The sequence below is a fragment of the Callithrix jacchus genome, chromosome 12, assembly GCF_049354715.1.
Source record: "Callithrix jacchus isolate 240 chromosome 12, calJac240_pri, whole genome shotgun sequence".
NCBI classification, from domain to species: Eukaryota; Metazoa; Chordata; class Mammalia; order Primates; family Cebidae; genus Callithrix; species Callithrix jacchus.
The window spans coordinates 5132979-5153339 of record NC_133513.1 but is presented as its reverse complement, the minus strand read 5'-3'; the positions used below and the strand labels follow the sequence as shown (position 1 = coordinate 5153339).

Here is a 20361-nt window from a genome sequence, read left to right as displayed (position 1 = left end):
CAGGTTATCAGCCCAGGGGATAGGTTACATAGTAACCTAGCAAGAGGACAGGGCACCAGGGGGAAAATGGAAGAAAAACCCGAAGCTTTAGACGAGTCTATTTTCAGACTCGCCCCTTTCTCTACCACACCTGGGCTGCTTCCGATTCCCCTTTCTCTTTTTTTTTTTTTTTTTTTTTTTTTGAGACAGAGTTTCGCTCTTGTTACCCAGGCTGGAGTGCAATGGCCCCATCTCGGCTCACTGCAACCTCCGCCTCCTGGGTTAGGCAATTCTCCTGCCTCAGCCTCCTGAGTAGCTGGGATTACAGGCAGGTGCCACCATGCCCAGCTAATTTTTTGTATTTTTAGTAGAGACGGGGTTTCACCATGTTGACCAGTATGGTCCCGATCTGTTGACCTCATGATCCACCCGCCTCGGCCTCCCAAAGTGCTGGGATTACAGGCTTGAGCCACCGCACCCGGCCCGATTCCCCTTTCTCTCCTCCCCAAACCTGGCTCTGACCCCCCTCCTCTGAATCCATGCCCAGGGAAGGCGGCTAGGGACACTGGCCCTGTGTCCAGGCAGGGGGCTGCTCACTCACCCGCCGCGGGAGGGCCGCGTCAGCAGGGAGGCGACAGGAAGAAATGCGGCGGTGGGGGCGGGGGAAAAGCGGGCAGTGGCCACGGGTCGCGGGTAGCCGGGGGTGCCAGCAGGCTGAAGGGCGAGGGCCGCGCTGGCAGCGGCGGCAGCGGCTGCGGGGGCGGCTCGGAGACCAGGGGCGAGCGGCCGCGCGCGCCCACGGGCTCGGGGGCGGCGGCGACGGCGGCCTCGGGCAGCGGGGGCAGCGGCAGGTGCGCGGGTGGCGGCACGGGCGCGGGCAGGCGCGGCAGATCCTGCAGAGCGAGCGCGGCTGCGGGCGGCGCGGGCGCGCAGGCCTCGGGCGGCAGCTCAGGCAGCGCCAGGTGCGTTCCGGGACCCCACGGCGCCAGCGGCTCGGGCCGCAGCGGGAGCGCGGGCAGCGGCGGCAGTTCGGCCAGGGCGAGCGCAGAGGGCGGCGGCGGCCCGGGGCTCAGGCCCAGCGGCAGGCCGGGCAGCGGCGGGTGCGGCAGGGACGGCGGGGGCAGCGGGGTCGGCGGCAGTGATGAGCGGGCCCGGCCCAGTCGCGAGTGGGCGCGGGCGCGGGCGAGCCGCGGGTGCGAGCTGGAGCGGGGCAGCCGCGCCGCCAGCTTAGTTGCGGCCGCCACCCCAGGGCTCCGGAGCGCGCAGCCAGCGGCTGCCTCGAACCTGCCGAGGTGACCCCGCGCCGCGCTCCGACCGGCCCGGCCAATCGCAGGCGTCCGCCGCCGTGCTCCAGCCAATCAGAGACTAGTGCGCTCGCGGCCTACGGGTCCCTCCCGGCAGCTGGCACGGGCTACTCTTGACAGCCAATCAGAGATAAGAGCGCTCTCCGCCAAGTTCTTCTTCCCGCCCTCTCCTGGTCTCAGCCAATCGCTGTGCCCCAGGTGCCACCTCTGCTCCCTGCCCTCGAATAGCCTGGAGACCAGGCACTGCACACGCGCAGTGGGCGCCCCCACCTGGCCTGAGGATCCGTGGATTCGTTGCGACCCCGAGGCGCTCCTCCCTACCAGTTTGTTTTTTTGTTTTTCTGGTGACTTTTTTAGGGACTGAGTCTCGCTCTGGCGCCCAGGCTACAGTGCAGTATCGCGAGCATAGCTCAGTGAAGCCTCGACCTCTCGGGCTCAAGCAGTTCTCCGGCCTCAGCCTCCCCAAGTGGCTGGGACTACTGGCGTGCGCCAGTAGCCACTTCTGGCTAATTATTATACTTTATTTATTTGTTTATTTGTTTTTGAGTCGGAGTTTCCCCTCTATGCCCTAGGCTGGAGTGCAGTGGTGCGATCTCAGTTCGCTGCAACCTCCGCCTCCCGGGTTCCAGCGATCCTCCTGCCTCATCCTCCTAAGAAGCTGTGATTACAGGCGCCCGCCACCACACCCGGCTAATTTTTGTCTTTTTAGTAGAAATGAGGTTTCATCATGTTGGCTAGGCTAGTCTCAAACTCCTGACCTCAGATGATCCTCCCACCTCGGCCTCCCAAAGCCCTGGGATTACCGGCGTGAGCCGTCGCGCCCGACCTAATTGTTAAATTTTTTGTAGAGGTGGAGCCTCACCATGGTCCCCAAGCTGCTCTCGAACTCCTGGGCTCAAGTGATCTGCCAGCCTCCGACTTCCAAAGTGCTGGGATTCCAGGCATGAGCCACCGCGCCCGCCCACCCCCACCAATTTGGAGTGTGAGATTGTCCTGTTTACCCATAGTAATTCAGGTATGATGATCCTGTGTGGGTGGGTCAGGGTACACAGATTTCCATTCAGTTGTCTTATGAGAAACATAAAACAATATCAGAATTCAAAAGCAAAGTTTGGTGATAACATACTTAGCATTTTTTGTGTTCTTGAGAATGTAAATGACAGATGGGTAAGAATCTGGTAGCTCAGAACAAAAAGGATAAAATGGTCAATCTATTCAAAGTTGGGATATAGAAGCTTTTTTTTGAGTCAGGATCTTGCTCTGTCGCCCACTGCAGCCTCAACCTCCTGGGCTCAAGTGATCCCCTCATCTCAGCCTCCCAAAGAACTGAGACTACAGGTGTGCGCCACCATGCCAGGCTAATTCTTTTATCTGTAGAGAGGGGAGTCTCACTATGGTGTGTAGGCTGGTCTCGGGCTCCTGGGCTCAAGCGATCCTTCTGCCTCAGCCTCCCAAAGTGCTGGGATTACAGGAATGAGTCACTGCACCCAGTGGAAATCTTTATAAGAACAACTAAAACAATATTATAACATTTCTTGGTGTTAAGGGCTATCCTCCACTGCCCTCACTGACAATTGGTCAGTGGCCACTGTGCAGATGTTGGCTCCTAATCCCATTCTCCAGTAAAGAGAAAAACCTTGGAATGTGGTTTACTCCATGCTGTGGTGCAGACGAAGACAAGACCATTTGAATAGTATGTACTATGTATGTATGTATTTTTGAGATGGGGTCTCGATCTCTCGCCCAGGCTGGAATGCAATGGCGGGATCTTGGCTCACTGCAATTTCCGCTTCCCAGGTTCAAGCGATTCTCCTGCCTCAGCCTCCTTAGTAGCTGGGATTAAAGGCATTCACCACCACGCCTGGCTAATTTTTGTATTTTTAGTAGAGATGGGGTTTCACCATGTTGGTCAGGCTGGTCTTGAACTCCTGACCTCATGATCTGCCCGCCTCCACCTCCCAAAGTGCTGGGATTACAGACGTGAGCCACTGTGCCAGGCCTTATTTTTCATTTTTATTTATTTATTTATGAGACGAAGTCTCCCTCTCGCCCAGGCTGGAGTGCAATGGCAAGGTAGGTCACTGCAACCGCCCTGTCACAGGTTCAAGCACTTCTCTTGCCTCAGCCTCTTGAGTAGCTGAAACTACAGGCATATTCCACCATGCCTGGTTAATTTTTGTATTTTTAGTAGAGACAGGGTTTCACTATGTTGGCCAGGCTGGTCTCGAATTCCTAACCTCAGATGATCCGCATGCCTCGGCCTCCCAAAGTGCTGGGATTACAGGCATGAGCCACTGAGCCTGGCTGAATTTTTTTTTTTTTAAAGCCTGACCATGTTGGTCAGGCTGGTCTTGAACTCCCAACCTCAGGTGATCCGCCCGCCTTGGCCTGCAGAGTGCTTGAATTACAGGCGTGAGCCACTGTGCCCAGCCAAGACACTGAATATTTTTAAAGAATCAGTAATTCTGTGAAGAAGCAAAATCCTGCGATTTTGCTTTTTCCAGTAGAGCACATCAGATGAAGTAGGCAAGAGAAATCGGGCTGGAATTTTAGTGATATTTACAGAATCTCCTGAATGTTAGTCAACCCCAAACCCTGTGCATACTGAGGTAAGGTTTTGGTCTACACCCAAATTCCGTGATCATAAATCAGGCTAAAAAAAAAAGGAAGAGGTGGTGCCAGATAGGAATGCCAGATCCCATGAAGGAACTAGCTTGCAAGAAAAGGCTTGGATTTGGAAGGGCTCAGCTCAGAGGGGAAAGGTTCAGCCAGGTGCGGTGGCTCACCCCTGTAATCCCAGCACTTTGGGAGGTCCAGGTGGGAGGATCGCTAGAGCTAGTGTTTGAGACCAGCCTGGGCAACAGTGAGACCTCCTCTCTACTAAAAATTTTAAAAATTAGCTAGGCCTGTTGGCGTGTGTGTATGGTACCAGCAACTCAGGGGTCTGAGGCAGGAGGATCACTTAAGCCTGGAAGATTGGGACTGCAGTGAGCTATGCTCAAGAGACTCTGCCTCAAAAAAAAGCGTCATCTGATATACTAAATGTTTGATTTATTTATTTCCAAGAGCCCTCTAAGTGCTTAGGAACATGTGGATTTTGGATTTGTACCTGGCTCCATTAAGAGAATCAAGTTGGTTACGCTTCTAATTGTTGTTTGAAATATCTAAAGGCATTTTGTTAATTGGGCATTTAAGGCATGCTACATACTTAGGGGAAAGTTGAGCTGTGAAATTCATATTTGTTTTTATTTACTTATTTATTTCTCTTTTTTTTTTTTGAGATGGAGTCTTGCTCTTGCTGCCCAGGCTGGAGTGCAATGGTGAGATCTCAGCTCACCACAACCTCCGCCTCCCAGGTTCAAGTGATTCTCCTGCCTCAGCCTCCCAAGTAGCTGGGATTACAGGAGCCTGCCACCACGCCCAGCTAATTTTTTGTTTTTTTAGTAGAGACGGGTTTCACTATGTGGGTCAGGCTAGTCTCAAACTCCTGACCTCAGGCGATCCACCCACCTCGGCCTCCCAAAGTGCTGGGATTACAGGCCCGGCCACTTATTTATTTCTTTTTTTTTTTGAGACGGAGTTTCACTCTTGTTACCCAGGCTGGAGTGCAATGGCACAATCTCGGCTCACCGCAACCTCCGCCTCCTGGGTTCAGGCAATTCTCCTGCCTCAGCCTCCTGAGTAGCTGGGATTACAGGCACGCGCCACCATGCCCAGCTAATTTTTTGTATCTTTAGTAGAGACGGGGTTTCACCATGTTGACCAGGATGGTCTCGATCTCTTGACCTCGTGATCCACCCGCCTCGGCCTCCCAAAGTGCTGGGATTACAGGCTTGAGCCACCGCGCCCGGCCTATTTATTTCTTTATAGAGATGGGGTCTCACTGTATTGGCCAGGCTAGTCTCAACATCGTGAGCTCAAGCAATCCTGCCTCAGCCTCCCAAAATACTGGGATTACACGTGTGACCTACCATGCCTGGCCAAGCTGTGAAATGTATCATCTGATCATTCTTCAAAGAATGTGAAAGTGAGTTTTACATCCAGACTATTAGTCAGTACAGTTTCTGGAAGGCCCACTGTAAAGGCTAAGGAAAATGAGGTTTTTATCTAGTAACTTTAATAGATCGACGACGAATTAAAACACAGATAATGAAGTGTTCGTTTCCATGCTTCAGTTCCCCAGCTTGGATTTGGTTCCCCCACTTCGTGGTGACCGAGTGATGCCTTCCCTGAGGGCAGGCGTTGAGCGAGTCTGTTTTCTTCTCATGGTTTCTCCCACTGGGAACATGGTCCCTGGCACATGGCCTCATTGATGTTTGTCGAACAAATGAATGAGGTGCTGGGTAGTGGCTGCAGGCCCATGCCAATCCCACCCTGGTCAGCAAGCCCTTTGCATGGCAAGCAGAAGCGAGCAGGAAAGCAGGTTTGCGGTTCTAGGGAGGAGATCCAGGCCAGGCAGTACTGGAGGCCAAGCCTGAGGGTCTGTCTTCCTTGGCGGGCAGGCTAGGGTATGAGGCAGAGGCCCTCGGGACCAGCAGAGGCCCTGCAGTGCTCAGCATTTCCCCAGAGGGCAGCGGCCTGGGAAGAGGTAGAGCTGGGACTAGGGAGGAGCAGGGCCCTGGTGAGGCCTTGCCTCCTCCTCCCCTCCCAAGGACCTGAGCCTCGGGGGCAGTCACTCAGCAGTCACCTACAGGTGGCAGAAGCTGCTATTCCTCCCGAGGGCTGGGCGCCACCCCCCATGGGGTTGGAGGGGTGACCATGGGAGGCCTTTGGTCAGGCGGCTGGGCCACTGCAACTCCCTCACCTCCATAGCCGTTCCCCATCTGGCCGTTGCTGCCTCTCTTCACCTCAGGGCCCCCTACGGCACAGACAGACAGACCAGGGGCATTTGGGTCACCAGAGCGCTTCCATCCACCCCAGCTTCAACCTAGGCTCTGGGAGACCCCCACACCCTGAAGGGCCCAGGGCTCAGCTCTGGCCTCAGCTTCCCAGAGGACCCTGGGGAGAGGGATGGAGTGTGGGGAACTGGGTCCCCAATGGCCCTCATTCCCAGCTTTATCACCTCCACTTTTCAGTCCAGGGTCCAGGCTGGCACTCAGAGTCCCAGGCTCTGCGGCCTCTCCTCCAGCCCCATTCCTTCCTGCTCTTCCCATCCTGTGCTCTCCTGGCCTCCTCCCACTCATTCCATCCCCTCCACCAAGAGGGCTATACCCTCCATCTCTTTGGGGCTGTGGGTGAACCAGGGCCCAGGGCCTCGTTGCCTGAAACCATCTCTGATGGCCCCAGCACACTCAACCAGGCACTCCGTTACCTGGCTACTTCCCGGCCTCAGCATACTCACCTCCAGCCTGATATGCAGGCTTCAAGCCAGTCCCCCAGGCCTGGAGGGTGGGCCAGGAAGAGCCCCACAGCAGCCCAGCCTGTCCTGTAGGAGGAGAGCTGGCATGGACACCCTTGCCCACCGGAGCTAGGTCCCCTGGCCCCTGTTGGCCTTGGCTCTGCTCCCTGAAGGCCCATTTCTTTTTTCTTTTTCTTTTCTTTTTTTTATTTTTTGAGACAGAGTTTCGCTCTTGTTACCCAGGCTGGAGTGCAATGGTGTGATCTCGGCTTACCGCAACCTCTGCCTCCTGGGTTCAGGCAATTCTCCTGCCTCAGCCTCCTGAGTAGCTGGGATTACAGGCACGCGCCACTGTGCCCAGCTAATTTTTTGTATTTTTAGTAGAGACGGGGTTTCACCATGTTGACCAGGGTGGTTTCGATCTCTTGACCTCGTGATCCACCTGTCTCGGCCTCCCAAAGTGCTAGGATTATAGCCATGAGCCACTGCACCCGGCTCTTTTTTCTTTTTCTTTTTCTTTTTTGAGACAAAGTCTCACTCTGTCACCAGGCTGGAGTGCAGTGGCTCCATCTTGGCTCACTGAAACCTCTGCCTCCCGGGTTCAAGTGATTCTCCTGCCTCAGCCTCCTGAGTAGCTGTGACTACAGGTGCCAGCCACCACACCCAGCTAATGTTTGTATTTTTAGTAGAGACAGGGTTTCACCGTGTTGGCCAGGAGGATCTTGATCTCTTGACCTTGTGATCCATCCACCTCAGCCTCCCAAGGTGTTGGGATTACAGGCGTGAGCCACCAAGCCTTGCCTTGCTCATTTCTTACCATTTCCTTCAGGGGCTGGAGCCGAGGCTTTGGGGTTCACCAGAGCTTCCACCCCATCCCCTGTAAGAGACTCCAGTCATTCCCACCTAGCCCCTGGGCTGTTGGCTCCCCGACCCCACTGCACTTTGTCCCCTGCGTCTGACTCACCATTCCTAAAGCCATTGGCCCCAGGGAACCCTGGAGGAGGAAAGAGGGTGTCAGAGGCCGGGCTATGTCCTCTGAGCCCAACGCTCCCACCTCCACCCCCGATCCCCAGGCACCTGGCTGTGGGCGGGCTTCCGGGAAGACCCTGGCTCCCAGGACACCATTCCCATAACCGAAACCTACAGGACAGAGATTGGAGAGGAGCTAGGGACAGGCTAGTGCATCAGGAGGGCCAGGTGACCTGCTCATAGACAGGGGGATGCAGACAGACAGATTGACTCAGGCATGTGGGAGATGCCAGCTTCCACCCAACATAGGGGCCCAGGAGGACTCACCAATTTTCTGTGGCTCGAGGCCACCACTGAAACCTGGGGGAGAGAAAACTGTGACTCAGAGATGGGGGTCAGAGAGAGCCACAGCCTTGGCCTCCCCGCTTCCTGGGATGGCAGAAGGAAGAGGAGGGGAAGGGAGGGGAGGAACTCCAGGAAGGGACTCCTCACCCAGTTTTGTTCCTGGTCCATAGCCATTTGGGGGCTGGTGCCCTGTGAGAAGAATGGAGGTCAGTGTGGAGGACACAGACTTCCCCTGATTCCTTGGGGGCCAAAGATGGACTGTAGAGACTCTGAAGGGGAAGCAGGGACTTTTCCTGTCCACACGGAATGGAACCAGAAGAAACTTAGAGAGCAGCAAGAGGCCAGGCACAGTGGCTCATGCCTGTAACCCCAGCACTTTGGGAGGCTGAGGTGGGCTGATCACTTGAAGTCAGGAGTTCAAGACTAGCCTGGCCAACATGACGAAACCCCATCTCTACAAAAATTACAAAAATGAGCCAGGTATGGTGGTGCATGCCTGTAAGGCCAACTACTTGGGAGGCTGATTTTGCAGTGAGCCAAAATTGCACCACTGCACTCCAGCCTGGGAGACAGAGCAAGACCGTCTCAAAAAAAAAAAAAGCGGCAACTCGGGGAGGGACTTCCTGGCCTCAGGTTGCCTGAGTAGCTGAGGCAGCCTAGGGAACAAGGTTGATGAAGGCGTGCCCCTGATCTGGTGTGGGGGACAGAGGATAGACCTAGTTGAGAGTTTGTGCCTCTGGGATGTGGGGCTGGGGGCAGAAAGACTTACACCTGCTTTCTGAGATTTCAGTCCCCACAGGATGGAGAAAAGTCGGGGCAGGAGTGAGCCAGCTCAGGACTTGGGAGGCCGCAGCTGCCATGGGGCAGGGATGGAAAGGGCTTCCATGCTGGGGACCACATGGGGTCCCAGAGCCAGAGTTCAGGCTTCTCCTCAGCGTATCGCTGTGTGACAAGTCACTGCCCTCTCTGAGCCTCAGCGTCAGAGGACAGGACAGAGCCAGACATGGCAGCCAGGCACTCCCACTCCACACTGACCTTGGAACTTGCCATTCTGCACTGCGGGAGGGGGCTGGGATTTCAGGCCCCAGACACCCTCTCTGTCCAAAGGGATCCCTGGAGTGGGAAGCCTGGGGAGGAACAGTGGAGCGACCCTCAAATTGCAGGGACCTAAGATGGGGAGGAAGGGAGGGGTGGGTGTGTGCTCCAGGCCGGTCTTCACTGATGCTGCCTAGGAGGACTTGGCCTGGCCAGCCCACCAGCCTGTGTGGCTTCTAGGGCAGACCCGGCACCTAAGGGGAACATTAGCCAGGCTGGAGAAAGCCCAGCTCCCTCCGGCCATACCCTGCTGGGGAGACCTGGGGACCCAGGCAGGGGATGGAGGGACATAGGGACCTGGCAGGGATGCAGCTCCTGCTGTTTGTCCTCGAGCCCCTCCATCTTCCAGCAGCCTCCCTCTCCCTCCCTCCTGGGCCCCCACCCCAGTCCCAGTGGCCTCACCTGGCTGGGCCCGCAGCCCATTTCCATGGCTATATCCTGGAGAGGGAAAGCAAAGATGGTAGCACTGGGGGTGGGGGCTGGAGGGCTGAGAGGCAGGAGGAGGTGCTGGGCAGAGCAGTGGGGGGGGGTGTGCTCCCCAACTTGCCTGGCTTACGAGCCTTCAAGCTGTCTGGCAGGCCTGGGGAGAGGCAGAAAGAGGCCAGTTCAGACCCCTGTCTACCCCATGGTGGTAGTGAACCCCTTGCTCCTCTGCTCAGCTCCCTGGCCCTCACTTCTCACCTGACAGGAGCCCCAGCTGGGTCCCTGGTGTGTATCCTGGGGTGGAGAGCAGGGCATAAGGTTGGGCTTGGAGTTGGGGACCTCGGAGGAAGCAGGAAGACGGGCAGAGAGAAACTCGGCTTTGGAGGTTTCAGATCCCTTCCCAGGCCAGAGACCCACGGAAAATGATGGACAGGCTGACCCAACCCTGCCCCTTCCCTCCCTGATACCCAGCTCTGCCCCTTGGAGCCCATCCCCCTTCCCCTCTGCCCCAGATCCCACCCACCTCCCTCGCCTGGCTGGACTCCTTCCCACAGGAAGTCTCCAGCTCCAGCCTGTTCTTGCACCCTAGGGAGACAGGGTGCGGCTTGGGGGGAAAAGGGTGGAGGGGGTAGGCTGTGTCTGCGTGCAGGGAGAGTGAAGAGGGTGGAAGGGGCTTACCTGGCTTCTGAGGTTTCATGCCCTCTCCAATGCCTGGAGAGATGGGAGCAGGTGAGGTACCCATGTCGCACCCCTCACAGGGGGCCTCTTCCAGATTCAGCATCTGCCCCCTCACCTGGTGCCCATGCCAACCTCCCCTACCTGGTCTGTGGCCAGTGGAAACTGTAGGGCTTGTGGAGCGGCATGGGGAGAGGCTGGGGTGCAGAAGGGGGCTGGCGCCTGGCCCCCCCATTCCTCCCAATTTAGGAAGTGGAGCTCTGGGCATCTCTGCCCACCTTGTGCCATCTCTACTCCAGACTCTACCCCCTCTAAGGCTGCAGGAGCCCCCAAGAGAACCCTCAGAGGCCCCCAACTCTCTCCTCCTCTCTGTAACCCCAGCAACCCCAGCCCCCCAGTACCTGTTCTGTAGCCATTCTGGGCTGAGGGGCCTGTGGGGAGGGAGGGGTGAGCAGGGGTTTGGGATTCTAGCCGAGGTTGGGGCGAAGGGCCTGTGGCTCCCCCTTCAGAGCCAAGTCAGAAAGCAGGAGTCCTGGAGCCGCCCTTCCTCCCTCAATTTGGTGCCCACCTGCCCTGGAGGCCTAGAAGGGAGGCAGGGACAGCCGCGTCCATATCCCTTCACTGGCTGGATTCCCAGCTTTCTCCTGAGTCCCGATGGAGCTGAGATGGGGTGTGAATGAGGGAGGGAGCTCAGGGTTTGGGGGAGGCAGAGGGACAGGTCGGGTGGGCTCACCTGGCTTCTGCGGCTTCATGACCCCCACAGAGCCTGGTGGAGAGACAGGGAGCAGGTGAGGAAACCAGGGTCTCTGCCCTGAGCCTCCTGGAAGCCCAGCCCTGCCCCTACCTTGTCCATAGCCATTTGGAGCTGCCAGGCCTGTGGGGCAGAAAGGAGAGCGTGGTAAGGCTGAGCCCGAGGGGGACTGGGAGGCAGGGGCCAGGAAGGGGCCCTTGGTCTCTCCCCCACCTCCTCTCCCTGCAGTCCTTGGTGCTCCTACAGACCTCACTCGTGAAGCAGGGGTCACCCCTCCCCTGGGAGTCCCATGCAGACCCAGCTCGAACACCAGGGGCTAGGGGAGGTGGGGCCACAGACGCCGGCAGTCCCCTCACCTGGCATCAGAGGCTTCATGCCCATTCCTAGACCTGGGAGAGACAGAGAGGCTGATGTCAACTCCAACCAGAGCTGCCGACCTCCAGACCCCGGCCCTTTGTCCCCATGGCCCCGGCTTCTCTCCTCCCACCCTACCTCCTAACTGCTCGGGCGCCAGGGCCAGCTGCCCTCACCTGGCTGGACTCCAAGTCCATTTTTGTGGCCATAACCTGAGGGGGAGGGACAGGGTGGGTGTGAGATGGCAGCATGCAGAGGGGGCATCAGGAGGAAGCAGCTCGGCTATGAGAAGCCCTAGAGACAGGGCAGAGGGGCAAGAGCCCTCCCACACCTGTCTTCTGAGGCTTCACTCCCCTCCCCAGGCCTACAGAGAGAAACGGAGGCGGAACCACACCGGGCTAGCCAGTGGCACCCATTTCCCCAGGATTCAGACCCACACTCTGTCCCCCGCCGGTCCCCTGGCCACTCTCTGCATTCCCCATTCCCTCCAAGAAGCCTGGGTTAGGCTGGGTGCAGTGGCTCACGCTTGTAATCCCAGCACTTTGGGAGGCTGAGATGGGTGGATCATCTGAGGTCAGGAGTTCAAGACCAGCCTGGCCAACATGGTGAAACCCCATCTCTACTAAAAATACAAAAATTAGCTAGACGTGGTGGCGGGTGCCTGTAATCCCAGCTACTCAGGAGGCTGAGGCAGGAGAATCACTTGACCCCAGCAGATGGAGGTTGCAGTGAGCTGAGATTGCACCACTGCACTCCAGCCTCGGTGACAGAGCAAGACTCTGTTTAAAAAAAAAAAAAAAAAAGGCTGGGCTCCTGCCCTAGGTGTCGTCACCTGGCTGGGTTCTGGCCCCAGGGAAGGCCCCTGCTCCCAGCACCTTCCCATATCCTGGAGAAGGAGAGGTAGCATGAGCCCAGTGCTTATGGCTTCAGGGGTGCGTGCATAGAGAGGCAGACTAGGGCGGGGCTCACCTGGCTTCAGAGGCTTTACAACCCCTGCCAAGGCCTGGAGGAGATACGGGGCCAGTGAGAGACTCAGGGGCCCCACCCACAGTTTCCCTGAGTCCTTCCTTACTCCTGCTCTTACCTGCTCCAAATCCAAATCCGTTCTGGGCTGTCAGGACTGTGGGGAGAGGAGGGTGGGGTGGGGATTTGGGGTTTGGTTGAGGTGGAGGTGAGGGAATCCTGGAGGCTTCCTCCCAGCTGGCCTATTATTCAGCAGCTCAGCCCTCCCCCCCACCCCCCCACCCCCCCCACCCCCCACTCCACCCCCCCCCCCCGTGAGACTGGGGAGGAAGGCAGGAAGAGGATGCCCCAGGGGCAGACCCCCAGACCCCACCTCTCTCACCTGGCTGAGCACCCAGCCCATTCCTATTCCCGTTCCTGAATCCTGGGGGACAGATGGAGGTGAGGATGAGAGGGGGAAGAGGGCTCTGAGAGTTGGGGAGACAGAAGCTCAGGGGAGATTCAGGCTCACCTGGCCCCTGTACCTTCACACCCCTTCTAAACCCTTCAGGAAAATGGGGAGCAGATGAGATACCCAGGAGCCCCCAACTCACATCTACCCCAGAATCCCAGCATTGAGACCCTAGCTCCTCCCATCCTCTCAGGACCTGCTCTGTGGCCATTCTGAGCTGGGGGGGCTTGTCGGGGAGGGAGGGCTGAGCTAAGCTGGGGGCACAGTGCCTACAGTTCCCCTCCAGGGCCAAGCCAGAAGCCAGTGATCCTAGAGATGCCCCACCACCCCTCTCCATCATTCACCAATCCCACCCCTGGGAGGAAAAGGCCACCCAGATGTGGACCCTGGAACCCCAAACTCTATCCCCTTCACCTGGCTGGGCTCCCAGCCCAATCCCATACTAGAATCCTGGGGGAATAGATCAAGGAAGGTATGAATGAGGGGAGGGAGCTCAGGGTTTGGGGAGGCAGAGGGACAGGCAGGGGCAAGGCTCACCTGGTTTCTGTGCTTTCACACCCCCCACATAACCTAGTGGAGAGACACAGAGCACATGAGGAACCGGGGGCCCCAGCTCTAGGCCTCCCCAAACGGCAGCCCCGCTCCTACCTGGTCCATAGCCGTTTTGAGTGGCGGGGCCTGTGGAAGGAGAGAAAGGGTTAGGGCCCTCAGGAGCCCTGGATGCCATCTCCAGCCACCTGGGGCAGGGGTGTCACCACCTCTGACTTCAACCAGCCAGAAAGGTGGGTTCCTTGGCTCAAGCTCCGGCTCCTGCCACCCTGGGTCTTGAGCTCTTGCTGGAGTCTGTACCTTCTTTGTTCAGAACTCTTTTTATTTAATTTTTTTTATTTTTTATGACTCTTCCCCCCCTCTTTTTTTTTCTGAGACAGGGTTTCACTCTTGTCACTCAGGCTGGAGTGCAATGGCGTCATCTCGGCTCGTGGCAACGTCTGCCTCCCAGGTTCAAGCAGTTCTCCTGTCTCAGCCTCCCGAGTAGCTGCGATTACAGGCATGACGCCCAGCTAATTGTTTTGTATTTTTAGTAGAGACGGGGTTTCCCCGTGTTGGTCAGGCTGGTCTCGAATTCCTGATCTCAGGTGATCCACCCAATTTGGCCTCCCAAAGTGCTGGGACCACAGGCATGAGCTACCATGCCCGGCCATTCAGAATTCTTTTTGGTCCAGTTTCTCAGAGGATTGGGCCGTTCTCTCCTCCCTGGCCTCCACTGCCTCCTGCCCAGAATGCCCAGGGCCCGGCTCTGGGGCAGCCTCAGCCCACATTTGATGTCCCAGTGTGGCCCTGGTTTGGGGAGGGCCTGTCCCCAGCACCTGGTTGGTTCAGAACAGGCATGGTCCACGGATTAGTTTGTTTTTTGAAGAGGGTCTCCCTCTGTCACCGGGGCTGGAGTACAGCGGCAAGATCTCCACTCACTACTACCGCGACCTCCTGGGCTGGAGTGGTCCTCACCTCTCAGCCTCCAGAGTAGCTGAGATGATGGACATGTACAATCACACCTGGCTAATTTTTGTATTTTTTTTATAAGTGGATATGAGCCCAAGAGTTCAAGACCAGTTTGGGAATGTTGCCCGTGGTGGGCTCAAGTGATCCACCTGCCTCCGCCTCCCAAACTGTTGGGATGACAGGCATCAGCCACTGCTCCAGGCCTGGATTGGTTTGTTGAATGAGGTTTGTTGTGTGAGACCAAGCTGGGGGGCTAGAGGGTGGCGCTCACCTGCTGTCTGAGGCTGTAGTTGTCCTCCCGGGCCTGGGAAGAGAAGAGGAAGGACTTCCTGCGAGTCCACCCAGCGCTCTGAACCAGGACCCGGCCCCCACCCCCATCAGTAACCCCCAACCCCTAAGACCTCCATGCTTCCAGAACTCCAGGGCCCCACCTGCCTGGGTTTCAGCTCCCAGGAAGGCCCCGGCTCCCAACTCATTCCCATTCCCACATCCCAGGGAGACACAGAATGTGGAGATCCAGGGCTCTGGGGAAGCAGCAGCAGATGCACAGGAAATGGGCAGGGAGACGGGACAGGGTGGGGCTCACCTGGCTTCTGGGGTTTTCCACCCCCTCCAAAGCCTGGGGGGACGATGGGAGCATGAGGGATCCTTTCCTCTGGGCCTGCGCCCAGAATCTCAGCCCCAGGCTCCCTGCTTCCGTCCCCACCCTCTTTACCTGGTCCAAAGCCATTTTGAGCGGCAGGACCTGTTTGAGGGGCAGACACAGCAGTGTAGAGGCGCTGCAGTGGGAGTGAGCTGGGGCCTGGAGCCCTGCCCTCTCCCCTTCTGTCTCGCGGCCTCTGCCCTCCTGGTCTGTCTCGTGTGAACTCCCTCCCAGGACTGACCGCAGTCGTGGTTGGATTTGGCTCTTGGCCTGGGATTCCAGACTGTGGCCACACTTGACCAGCTGGAGTGTCCTCCCTGCCCAGCTGAGGCCTGGCTCAGGGTGGGTGGGTGCTCAGGGGAGACTGGGTGAATGAATGAACCCCCAAGAGCCCATCAGGGACCTAGAGTGTGGCCCCGGGCCCCTGACCTCTCCCTCCCAGCCACCCCAACCCCTTTGGCCCCCACCTGGCTGGATTCCTGGGCTGTTTCCATTGCTGTATCCTGGGAGGAAAAGCAGTGTGTGAGGGGTGGATCTGGGGAGGACGTGAGGGTGGGACAAGGCCAGAGATGCAGGGACCACAACCAAGATAGAGGAGGGGAGAGCAGGGGCTCACGGACCCCACCCATTTCCTGTCCTACCCCGCAAGAAATCAACTTTCTGCCCTGTGGATTTCTAACATCCCCTATCTCTTCCCTGTGTCTCCTTCTAGAATCCTGGCTTAGTCCAGGTGCCCTCACCTGGCTGGGCTCCAGCTCCCAGGAAGTCCCCAGCTCCCTTCCCATCCCCATCACCAGATCCTGGGAGACCTAGTGGAAGGAGGAAGTGGAGACTGGGCCGGATGTGTGTGCACGGGGGAGTGGAGGACAGGGACACAGGACAAGGCAGGCACACTTGGCTTCGGAGGCTTCACCGCCCCCCATGCCAGGAAAAGATAGACCAGGAAAGGGAGGCTGCAGCTCCCTCCAGCCCCCAGACCCAAGCCCAGGCCCTTAGCTCCACCCCACCCTCCCTGGCCTGGTTTTGGGCCTGTGGGGTGAGGGAGTCAGAGGCTGGAGCTAGGCCATGTGGGGTGCAGTTCCGTGGTCTAAACACCACCCCAGCACCACTGTGTCCAACACCCTGACAGTTCTCGAAGGGCATGTGCCCTGAGGGCAGCTCAAAGGCCTCCCCAGAAGTCCCCAGTCACAGGCCTGGCATCGGCAGGCCACAAAGGGACCAGTGTCTGGGGAGGGTAATAGACTGAGAGGGAGATAGAGAGGGACGGGACACAGCGAGTGTGGCAGGGAGGCAGCACAGGGGACGGGGTCCTCCCTTCACCCGCTTCTGAGGTTTCCTCTCCCCCAGGCCTGGGGAGAGCTAGAAAGAGGCCAACATTGACCCGAAGAACTCCTCCCCTAAGAATGAGGGCTAGGACCCCGAGCCCTCCTGCCTGTCCCTCCCTGTGGCCCCTACCCAGCCACCCTCGGGTATGAAAGATGGGGAGACAGAACCTGGTGGGGGTCCTGCCCCTGGAAGAGTGCCAGCACCCAAACCACTTCTGCTCTCTAATCCTGGGAGACAGAGGCGAGGGCCATGAGTTGTATGGTGGGCAGGCTTGGGGGACACAGAGGCGCCCGTATAGTACTGGGCAGGGTAGGGCAGGGCTCTACCTCACCTGGCTTCAGAGGTTTCACGCCCACTCCCGGGCCTGGGAAGGGACAGAGTGGCTGAGCCCTCCCCACCCTTCAGAACCCAGCTCTCCCAGCCTCTGGTTCCCTGACTCTGCTATACCCACTCCTCCCTCCCAGAAGCCCAGATTCTGCCCCACCTGTCTGTGTCCTCACCTAGCTGGGCTCCAGCCCCTGGGAAGGCCCCTGCTCCCAGCCCGTTTCCATATCCTGGGGAGACAGAGCCAGAGGGACATGAGGAGGGGAGACAGGGGCGTCAAGCAGAGACGGAGACAGACAGTGGGAAGTGGACATTAGGACAGGTATGGGGCGGGCTCGCCTCTGGCTTCTAGGGTTTCACAGCCCCTCCAAAGCCTGGGAAGAGAGATGGGCAGATGAAGGAGCCAGTGTACCCCTTCACCAACCAGACATCAGAACTCCTTGTGGTCCCCTTCCTGCCCACCTCCCATGAGGGTCCACCTGTTCTGCCTTCTCTGAGGCCTGGGGGAGCCTGGAGAGGACCTCGAAAATGCTGATCTGGCTGCATCCCTTCCTCCACAGCATCAGGCAAGATTAGGTACCTCCATGCCCCTCCCATGTCCGTACCGCTTGCCCCCACCTCACCTGGCTGGGTTGCAGCACCTGGGAAGGTCCTGAACCCTGGAGCGAGAAGGCAGGAGGGAGTCAGGAAGAGTGAGGGCGGGGGGAAGGGTGCAGGCAGGGCTGGGCGAGGCTCACCTAGGTTCTGGGGTTTCATGCCCCCTTCAATGCCTGGAAAAGAGATGAGGATCAGATGAGGGGCTCAGGAATCCCCATGCCAGGGAAACCCATAGAATCCTGGCTTCCACCTCTACCTGCTCCATAGCCGATCTGAGTGGAAGGGCCTGTGAGAGACAGAGACGTGAGCTGAGGAGGTTTGGGGTCCCAGCTGTGGTGGGGGTACAAGACCCTTGGACACCCCCATGGACTAAGCCAGACAGCAGAAAATCTGAGCGGCTCCCTGTGCCCCCCTCCCCATCACTCTCCAATCCTGCCTTTTCCCTCTGTGGCTTGGGAAGGAGACAAGGAGGGGACCCTATGGCTATCACCTGGCTGGATTCCCAGGCCATGCCTGATCCTGAATCCTGGAGAGACAGATGGGGTGAGGTGAGGGGTGTGAGAGAAGGATGAGGAGGCAGAGCTGGGGCTGGGGCAGGGCTTACCTGGCTTCTGTGGTTTCACACCCCCTTCATAGCCTGCAGAGACAGGGAGCAGGTGAGGGACACCCCTCTCCCAGGATCTCCCCAGAACCCCTCACCTGCCCAGAGCCTTTCCAAGCAGCTTGCCTGTGGGAACTCAGTCCCTTCCCATGAGGGTGGAGGGCTGCAGAGCACAGGTGGGTGCTTTCAGCCTGTCTTCCCTCTTTCCCTCTCTCTTTCCTTTCTCCTTCCTTCTCTCCTTTCCTTCCCTCCCTACTCCCTTTCTTCCTGCCTACCTTCCCCTCTCCCCAGCCAGGATGCCTGGGGGACACTCTGGGGCTCAGCTTTGTCCCCACCTATTTCTTTTTCTTTTTTTTTTTTTTGAGACCGAGTCTTGCTCTGATGCCCAGGCTGGAGTGCAATGGCATGATCTTGGCTCATTGCAAACTCCGCCTCCTGGGCTCAAGCGGTTCTCCTGCCTCAGTCTCCCAAGTAGCTGGGACTACAGGCACGTGCCACCATGCCCGGCTAATTTTTGTACTTTTAGTAGAGACAGGGTTTCACCATGTTGGCCAGGCTGGTCTCGAACTCCTGACCTTGTGATCCACCCGCCTCAACGTCTGAAAGTGCTGGGATTACAAGTGTGAGCCACCTCACCTGGCCTGTCCCCCTGTATTTCTGAGATGACTGCTTCCCCCTTTACCTCTTCACCTCCCAACCCAGCTTTCCCTGCTCCTGCCCTCCCTCCACAAACCCCACTCCCGAGCCCTGCCCTCAGACTCCTCCCTTCCCTATGCCAGGCCTCACCTGCTCCCAGACCACTGTGGGGACCATAGGCTGTCGGAGAAGTGAGACGTTGAGCCCAGGGGACTTGAGCAGCTGGGAGCCAGTGTACTACCCTCCCCGAGCACCCCCTGCAAACTTTACCTGATCGGTAGCCATTTGGGCTCTCTAAGCCTGTGGGGTCCAGGAAGAAGTGGGAGAAAGGGGCCCAAATCTGGATGCCACCCACCTCTCTGGGCCTCAGTTTCCCTACTGTCACAGGAGGGTAGAAAGCAGAGCAGTCTGGGGCCAGGGTAGTGGAGGCTGGAGGGCCCCTGGGCCTGGAGGAAGCTATCTGAGCCAGGGCCCTGGGGGGCTGTGGGACAGAGCCCACTCCAGCCTCTTCCTCACCTCTCCCATCCATTCTCTGTACTGGGCTCCCCTCGCTGGAAATCTCCTCTTCTCACCCCCGAGCCCCCCATCATCTTTCTCTCCTGAAGCTCAGATGCATCAGGGCTCAGGGGGAGCCTCTCCTCCTACCCTTAGGACCCCCCACGTCTCTGGAGTAAAGACCCTTCCATGACACTCGGCCTCCTGCCTGGGCTCTCCTTGTTCCCTCCCTCCTGTCTGCCCCTTTGGGCTGCTGCCTTCCCCTCCTGTCACACCTGCGACCCTTCTGAGCCGGCGCAGGCCCCTCCTCAGGGCTGCATGTTCTGCCTGGTGGACTCTTTCCAGAGTGCAGGGTGTCTGTGCCCCCCAACCCTTGAGTGGACACTTGATAAGACTCCCTGCCCGGAAGACAGCAGGGCCCTCAGCTCTCCTGGGCCTGCCATCACGAGTCCCGGAGAGCTCCCACATTCCCAGGGCAGGAGAGATGGGGCCTCTTCCCTAACGCCAGTGCCAGAGGGGCCACCTACCTTTCCGCAGGCCAGGAGGCAGCAGGGGCAGCCCTGGGCAAGTAAGAAGGTGCTGACTCAAGGCTGGGGACCCAGAGGCTGAGATGGGGCAGGGCCCAGGCATCTATCCTCCAGCTCCCCAAAAACCCTCAATGTCTGAATTCTCTGCCCAGACCAGGCCAGGCTTCCCACACCCCAGCCCTCCTTGTCTCCAGGACCCCAGCATCTGGCCAGGGCCTCACCAGCAACCCCAGCCCCGGGCGCAGATGCCTGCCCTTCAACCCCCAGCCTTGAGCTGCCCTCACCGCCTTGCAAGCTCTCGGGAGTCAGGCAGAGAAGGAAAAGAGCAGCGGGGAAGACCCAGGCGCCCATGACTCTGGACAGAGTTCGAAGGCCCACACCCTTTGGGCTTTCAAACACCGCTGGTTGGGTGGGACCCTTGCCCAGGCGCCCCAGCTTTGAGAGGCAGAGGCTCTGCCTGCAGACCCTGGGGGGTCAGCCCCGCACCTCCCCCTGTGGCAGAAGTCTAGCTCTAGCCCCTCATCCATCATGGGCATTGACAGCGGGACAGGCCCCCTGCCTGGCCCCTGAGACTTCTCCACCCCTGTCAGTGACTTAGGCCCTGGCGCCAGGCCCAGAGGGCTCAGATGTCCACCCAGTAATGGGCAGGCACCCTAGGCCCAGCCCAAACACAGCTGGGGAGAGGGCGGGAGCCAGGGCCAGCCAGAAAAGCTGGGGCTGCAGAGTGTTGCAGACAGCAGGGGTGGAGGTGACAGCCTCTCAGACCCTGTCTGACAGGCGGGTGGCGTCCCCAACAAAAGCCAGGCGTCATCCCGTCTAATCCTGAGACCGCACAGACCTCTCCTGCAGGGCCCTTTGTCCTCATGGAGGCTCAGACTGCCAGAGTGGGCCAGAACCCCCAACTCCAGAGCCCCCCCATTCCAGGAGCGATAGGGACACACAGGGACGGGCCAGCTGTCCCCAGCCTCTCTGAGAGTCCTTGGAGGCCCTCCAGCTCCTTCTCATCTCCTGCCTCAGCAGCGACTCTGACTTTGGGTCACAGACTAGCAGACTAGCAGAGCCACC

The 20361-nt window shown here is 58.5% G+C and overlaps 2 protein-coding genes across 30 annotated transcripts in view; one reads left to right on the top strand and one right to left on the bottom strand.

Annotated features, from left to right (window-relative positions):
* Positions 1-639: 639 nt before the first annotated feature.
* Positions 640-20361, top strand: part of PKMYT1 (protein kinase, membrane associated tyrosine/threonine 1) — a 41311-nt gene continuing 21589 nt past the window's right edge. For 2 of the 6 annotated variants that reach the window (XM_078344387.1, XM_054242509.2), the window contains exons 1-2: positions 640-941; positions 2132-2298. Coding sequence is in view for 3 of the 6 variants with exons in the window: in XM_054242509.2 (XP_054098484.1) it covers positions 2227-2298 (72 nt within the window). In the remaining 3 variants the exon portion in view is untranslated. Of the gene's footprint in view, positions 942-1536; positions 2299-20361 lie in introns of those variants that run through there. The other 4 variants (XM_054242506.2, XM_078344389.1, XM_054242505.2 and 1 more) reach the window with 2 other exon arrangements.
* On the bottom strand, positions 4696-19653 carry GREP1 (glycine rich extracellular protein 1). 24 transcript variants are annotated; one of them, XM_078344383.1, is made up of 31 exons: positions 19581-19653; positions 19297-19329; positions 18425-18454; positions 17642-17674; positions 17294-17323; positions 17178-17210; positions 17064-17099; positions 16617-16670; positions 15258-15293; positions 14734-14892; positions 14419-14451; positions 13296-13325; positions 13185-13217; positions 12579-12620; positions 12318-12353; positions 11410-11445; positions 11236-11268; positions 10862-11002; positions 10530-10559; positions 10132-10164; positions 9712-9792; positions 9578-9610; positions 9433-9468; positions 8971-9102; positions 8083-8124; positions 7918-7950; positions 7699-7761; positions 7586-7615; positions 7439-7498; positions 6625-6708; positions 4696-6141 (listed from the first exon to the last, which is right to left on the bottom strand). In XM_078344383.1, exons 1-31 carry the CDS (start codon positions 19645-19647, stop codon positions 5990-5992), a joined length of 1704 nt encoding a protein of 567 aa, XP_078200509.1. In that variant the 5' UTR covers positions 19648-19653; the 3' UTR covers positions 4696-5989. The 24 variants fall into 24 exon arrangements, with proteins under 24 accessions (XP_078200509.1, XP_078200510.1, XP_078200511.1 ...); XM_078344384.1 differs by lacking the exon at positions 17294-17323; XM_078344385.1 differs by lacking the exon at positions 18425-18454.